Here is a 6,824-nt window from a genome sequence, read left to right as displayed (position 1 = left end):
TACATATGCCACGCCATGCATGGTGGCACAACAGAGGGCTAACGTGGCGACGACCGTAGTCGCTGACCGCTGACGGGGTAGGGCCTGCCACGCCACCGATCTTGACGCGGCACTGCCGCGCCCTGATCCGTGGCGCGGCAGAGCCGAATAAAACCGACGCGGCCAGTCCCGGCCCCCACCCGGCCCTCCATTGCTGCCTCCCTTCCCTTCCATTCCCCGGCCGCCTCCCTCCCTCATCGTCCTCGTGCAAGGTAATGATACACATTTTATTTTCGTTTGAATGGTGGATAGGTATATTATGAATGTGAGCCGTCGTCTATGGAAGATATTAGTTTGATTTTGTCAATGTTAAGGTTAATTATTTAGTTAGAAGTATGTTTATCATGTATATTTTTGTTGCTCTAATTGTCGGATATATTATTTTAGTTGCATTACAAATGATTATATTTTACATTAATTTGCGTTGTTTTGATTGATGTTTAATTTGAACCGTTTTATTATGGAAGACATGCTTCTGGAGCAGTTATGGCGAAAACGGAGTCGTCCTAGAGAATTGTACCCCGACGAGTCTAGTAAATATGCTCCCGTCCCTCCTGAACTCCCTGTCCCTAACTGTAAATATGGTCGTTCGGCCAACGTGTTTCAATCGAGACATCCAGACACAGCGGCTCGTTGCTTCTACACGTGTAGTCGTTTTAATGTAAGTAATTGTTTTCGTATGTTTTTCTTCTTTATTTGTATTACTAGGTTACTAATATTTTGTTGGAATTTTGTTGTGTAGGCCCATGAAAGATGTTTTTTCTTTCAGTGGATCGACGGTGCAGATAAGTTTGACCCCAGATACCTCCTTTTCGATGATTGGTGGAGAGGGCGACATCCACGAGAGCACTTCGAGCGATGGGTTCCACCTCCCCCTAACCTCCCTCCAATGACAGTTAAGGAGAAGCACTTAGCCACAGCTAGATGACTCGAGGAACCTCCTTTGTGCCATTACGGAGACCGAGCCGTGATAAATCCTGACAATACGTTGGAGTTTGTGTGTCCAAACAAGCATAAAGTAAGTGCAAAGTGTATGTGTTGAAATGTTGAGCTATATGCGTTATGTACTAATGTCACGTTATTTAGGTGTATTCAATGACGAAGTATCGTTTCAATGAGTGGTTGTATGGTCCTAAGAACAAATGGCCCGAAGAACCTCCAAAAGCAAAGCAAGAGAAGAAAGAAAGGTTAATTTACAAAGCACCGCCAGTCAAGTGCGAATGTGGTGTTAAATCCAACTACGGTCTAGTCCCTTCGGAACTTAGAATAGGCCATTATTGTGGCCATATGATTGACTATAATGAGATTGGTTATTTTTATGATAACCATGGAATCGTATTTTGTTTTTTTTTTTGCTAAGACATATATGATATAATTTATCGTTTGAACAGAGCACTAGGAAATGCAGGTGAGAATGTTATGATGGTCAAGCTAAGTTTTTGGATGAACTGAAGGGGAAGCAAGAAATTACACGAAAGAGGGGATATAGATCTGACTACGTCAACATTTTCGTTAAACATCACAAAAACAAGATACGTGAGTTTGCTAGACAGCGCGGTATTTGTAACCCGATCGACATTAGGCTTGTCAAATGGGGATTGAAGAGACGAACGACATTAGAGGAGGAGAGGGCAAGGAAGGAGGCAAGGGAGGAGACAAGAGTACAGATGCAGGTCTTGAACGAGCATGTTGTTTCATTATGTGCCAGTGAGTACTTCGAAGCTATTTTTTCGTTGCCTGATTTTAAATGTAATATAGTCGCGTTGCTAACTGATTGCATTTTATACATGAAGGGATTGGATGCAGCGAGAACCATGTTGCAGAGGTAGCTCGTGCAAGGTACAAGGAAAAGAAGTTAGATGAACACAGAAAGCGAGCTGGTCGCATCATTGAATCACCGATTATGTTGTCTGATGAGGAGGACGAGAATGAGGACGACACTGCCAGACTCAGCGAGCTCATCGCTGTAGCTGAGGCAGGCTTGCAGGCGGAGGAGGCTGAGGACGACACTGATAGATTGAGCGAGCTCATCGCTCTAGCAGAGGTGGGCTTGCAGGCGGAGGAGACTGATGACGACACTGACAGACTGAGCGATCTCATCGCTCTAGCAGAGGTGGGCTTGCAGGCGGAGGAGGATGATGACGCGTTCTTCACTTAGGCCATAGAGGCCGCAGATGAAGCGGAGGCCGCTTACTACAGGCGAAAGGCAGATCAGGGCAATGTAGGTGAGTCTAGCCACAGCAACAGGGTTGTGGTTGAGGATTGGTACTCGGACGACGAGTTGCTTACTCAGTATGTTTCTGACTGAGGGTTTTTAATTACGCCGGCTGTTTGTTCTATGCTTTATTAATGATTAATGTAGCTATGTAGTAGAAATTCTATTATGTTGTCTTATATTCCATTTGAACTACTGATGTGTTATACCCATGTGTCATATACTCGGATTACCCATGATCGATCTTAAATGATCACATATGTTTGTATCATGTGTTCAAAATTTCTAAAATAAACGTAATCGGGTAAAATTATCTCGAATACAACATCGTGCATTCTGTACACATTCTCCACCACCACCTCAGTCATGGGCACATTGGAACCTTAGAGAACCTTAGTGTAGCAAGACCAGTCAGCAGGGTCGTGTAAGGGCATGAGGACATAGTGTGCCCTAGTCTTCCCAGTATCAAACCTCCCCTTTAGTGTAAAATCACCATTAAACTTTGTATTCAAACGAACACAAAGATCGTTGAAGCTAGGAGGTTCATCAAACCATTCTAATTCTTTTTCCATATCATCAAACATACCATCTTCTCTCCTAACACTTCCTCCATACAAAACTCTAACACAACAATCCATCTACAAAAGCATTAAAAGAAACTTCATCATGTCGTCGAAATTGTCGTACGTAATGTCCATAGTAATATTAATACATATTCTAACTATAACTGTACTAACTAATCTAATATTAACATCTATACAAGGCTAACTACAACAACCAATTAGACTAAATCCCATGTATAACTAGACTCAATAATTGTGCTAACTAAACAACCTAACTTTACTACCTATACTAACTTACTATATTACCTATACTAACTAAACTAAATAACTTTACTAACTGTACTAACTATTCTATAATAATTTTACTACCTATTAGGGGAGTACCTCGCTGGAGCGCGCTAGACCAGGCCGGGAGCCGCGGGCGCAGTCCTCGGCGGGCAGCTACCGTGCGTGGCCAGAGGGGGTGGCGTGCCGGTGTGGGGGCTCGACGACCGCACCGGGCGACCGGCGGCCGTGCCGTGCTTGGTGGCAGGCTGGCTGGCACGGGCGGACGCGGCCACAACGGCCGACGTGCTCGGCGACGGGCTGGCTCGGGCGGACGTGGCGGCCAAGCGGCCTTGCGACGCTGCTCGGGCAATGGCGGCTGCTCGGCCACTAGCGAACGCGGGCAACGGTGGTCGGTTTTATTCGGCTCTGTCGCGCCACGGATCAGGGCGCGGTAGTGCCGCACCACCGATCTTGGCGCGGCAGGCCCTGCCCCATCAACGGTCAGCGACTCCGGTCATCGCCACGTCAGCCCTCTACCACGCCACCATGCATCGCGCGGCACAGGCATTTGGCCGCGCCAGGGCAATAGGCGCGGCCAAAAGTGTTAGTTTTAAAAAAACCGACCATGTTAGATTTCAAATTAGTTTCCAAAAAGTGTTAAAATTAAAAAAAATGCCGCCTCCAACCAGCAAGGCAGCAACCATGGAAGATCTGTTGCTTGTTGCCGCCTATAGCACAGCCGTGAGCCACCGTCGGCTCCTCATCTCTCCTCCCAGTCTTTAGGCGTGCCTTGCTTCGTTAGTTCATTTCCCTGTCGCCTCGAATCTACGTTTTTTTCTGCTGCCAAGTGATGCTGGGAATATTGCGCAAGGGCTTTGAGCAATTCGTGGCTTGTGTTTGTTTGATGCGATGAGATCACAACAGATGTATTATCCCTTCTGATGGCAACAGTTTTGGGCCCTAGATCTGCATCCTTTTGCACACACTCTCTCTCTCTCTCTCTAGAAATAGAGGAAATCAGGAAACTTCATTTGCTTTGTGGTTTTGTGAGGTGTTGTGCAAGAAAGCATTTACCTTGCCGATTCTGCTTGGTATAATTTTTCCCCTAAAATATAAGATCTATTCACATCCCTTTTCATTGCCAAGTGATGCTGGGATTATTGCGCAAGGGCTATGAGCAGTTCATGGGCACTTGTGGTCCAACCCACGGTGATATGAATACATGACATCCCTTCTGATGGCAATTTGGTTATGGTTAAGAAATCAACTACTCCTAGGTACATAACCGCTGTTTTAAGTATGCTTTGACTGTTGGCTGTTGCTTAATTTTATGCTAGATAACATTAGCAGCTTTACAAATTAGCTTTTGCAATTTTGTTTTAAAATGTTATTCATTCAAGCATAATGCCAAACTCTCTTAAGTATTCATAGCTTGTTTGTTGGCTCCTAGATCTTCGAAACGGGTGAGCTGATCACTCACCGATGTTGCCGACCATACACTATGGCTAGAGGTAGAAGAAGGTAGGGAGAACAGAGCTCACACACAGCACAAGCATCGTCGTTGGCCGAAGCTCTATAGAAGAGATGGCAAATTGAACTCGTTCTCTTTACTGAGTTACAGTAGGAAACTATATATATAACTCTACCCATCTCATCCTAGTACACAGACATGTTAGACTGCCATGCTGCTGCAGTGACTAGATATAACAGCAGGGCTAACTTTGGCGTCTGCCCCTGCTGTGGCTACAGTGTGGCAGGAGAGCCGTTCGGCGTCTGCCCCTGCAGCAGCTACAATGCAGCAGTAGAGAGTCCTTTCGGCGCCTGCCCCCTGCCATGCGTTCACACAGGGGAGCAGTAGATTACTTAACAATTCTTTCCCTAATCCTGCTGCTAACCTTAGAACTCCCTCTATATTGATCATCTTCTTCAGCTTCGTGAACCGAAGACGGCCGAGCGGCTTGGTGAGGACGTCCGTGAGTTGCCGACCAGTTTCAACAAACTCGATAACGATCTACCCTCCATCGATACAGTCCCTGAGGATGTGGAACTTGATGTCGATGTGCTTGCTCTGGTCATGGAGAACCAGATTCTTTACGAGGGCGATGGCGAGCTGGTTGTCCACCATCAGTGCTGGTGGGTGAGCTTCCACACCGGTCAGCTCGCCCAGCAGTCGATGTAGCCATATAGCTTGGCACGCTGCTATGGCCGCCACGTACTCTGCCTCGCACATGGACAGCGCCACCACCTTCTGTTTCAGCGACAACCATGAGATTAGAGCCGACTCAAGGAAGATGAGCACGCCAAAAGTGCTCCGCCGTCTGTCGATGTCCCCTGCCATGTCCACATCGCTGAACACAGTGAGATGCTACCTACTTCCACCAGTCTAGGAGAAGACGATCACCTGATCCACTATCCCCTTGATGTAGCACAGCAGCCTCTTTACCGTAGCCCAGTGATCCTCTCGGTGATCCTCCATGAAACGGCTGACGTAACCCACGACGAATGCAATGTCTGGCCTTGTGTGGACTAGGTAACGTAGACCACCAACGATGCTCCGGTAGAGTGTTGCATCTACCTTCGCCGTGGTACTGGCCTTTGTCAGCTTCAGCCGTTCCTCCATCGGAGTCACGTAAGGCTTGCACTTAGCCATGCCGCTCCGCTCCAACAGCTTCGAGGCGTACGCGTTCTGATCTAGCGAGAGCACCTCCTTTTCCTGTCTCACCTCGATGCCAAGGTAGTAGGAGAGTGCGCCGAGATCACTCATTCGAAAATGAGCCACCATCTCATGCTTGAAGCTGTCGATGTCCTCCACACGTGCGCCGGTGACGATCAAGTCATCCACATACACGCCGACAACGAGCTACTCCTTCCCCCGTTGCCGCATGTAGAGCACGTGCTCGGTTGCGCACCACGTGAACCCAAGCTCACCCAACATGGCGTCAAGTTTGGCGTTCCACGCTTGTGGGGCCTGCCGCAACCCGTAGAGCGCCTTGCATAGTCGGAGCACCCTGTGCTCCGCTCTCTTGACGATAAAACCTGGAGGTTGCCTAACGAAGATCGTCTTCGCCAGCTCATCGTTGAGGAAGGCCTATTTTACATCCACATGATGGACGCGCTAGTCCTTCGCTGCTGCCAAAGTCAGAAGCAGTCGGACAGACTCCATACGTGCTACCGGCACAAAGACTTTCTCGAAGTCAATGCCCTAGCGCTGGACAAAGCCTCGGGCGACGAGGCGCGCCTTGTGCTTGATAATGGCACCACGCTCGTCCCGCTTGACCTTGTACACCTACTTCAGGCCGATCGGACGACATCCTAGAGGTGGATCGATGAGCTCCCAAGTCTCATTTTCTTCAATCGCCTTCAGCTCCTCCAGCATTGCCCATCGCCAATTTGCATCGCGCTCGCCCGCGCATGAACATGGGTGGTTCCTTTGCACTAACGAGAAGCGGCTCTAGGTTATCAAGTAGCTGATCCACCAGGCCTGAGGACCCTATGCCATCGATGATGTCGTCCAGCCTGTGGAACCATACCTCCTCACCATCGTGGAAGGCATCCATAAACTCAGTGATGTCACTTGGAGGTGAGGCGAACTCGATCGCCGTCGATGGAGTTCCCTGTTCCACTGGAGTGGTCGGCACGGCACCTTGAGTGCTCGGCACCCTGACTGTAGTGCTCGGCACTACTCCTGGACCGCTCGTCACCACTGCAGGAGTGCTTAGCGCCAGTCTTGGACTGGTTAG

At 48.5% G+C, this 6,824-nt stretch overlaps 1 protein-coding gene across 1 annotated transcript; it reads right to left on the bottom strand.

Moving 5' to 3' along the window:
• Positions 1 to 5,467: 5,467 nt before the first annotated feature.
• On the bottom strand, positions 5,468 to 5,866 carry LOC136455084 (uncharacterized mitochondrial protein AtMg00810-like). Its single transcript, XM_066455249.1, has one exon. The coding sequence runs from the start codon at positions 5,864 to 5,866 to the stop codon at positions 5,468 to 5,470; it is 399 nt and encodes a 132-aa protein (XP_066311346.1).
• Between the last annotated feature and the right edge of the window lie 958 nt (positions 5,867 to 6,824).

This window comes from Miscanthus floridulus, chromosome 5, assembly GCF_019320115.1.
Source record: "Miscanthus floridulus cultivar M001 chromosome 5, ASM1932011v1, whole genome shotgun sequence".
NCBI classification, from domain to species: Eukaryota; Viridiplantae; Streptophyta; class Magnoliopsida; order Poales; family Poaceae; genus Miscanthus; species Miscanthus floridulus.
The sequence above is the reverse complement of the archived record's forward strand: the minus strand, read 5'-3'. Positions and strand labels throughout refer to the sequence as shown.

What these genes read in the sequence shown, in the direction of transcription:
- LOC136455084 (XM_066455249.1), bottom strand. Translation starts at nt 5,866, where the DNA reads ATGGTGGCTCATTTTCGAATGAGTGATCTCGGCGCACTCTCCTACTAC.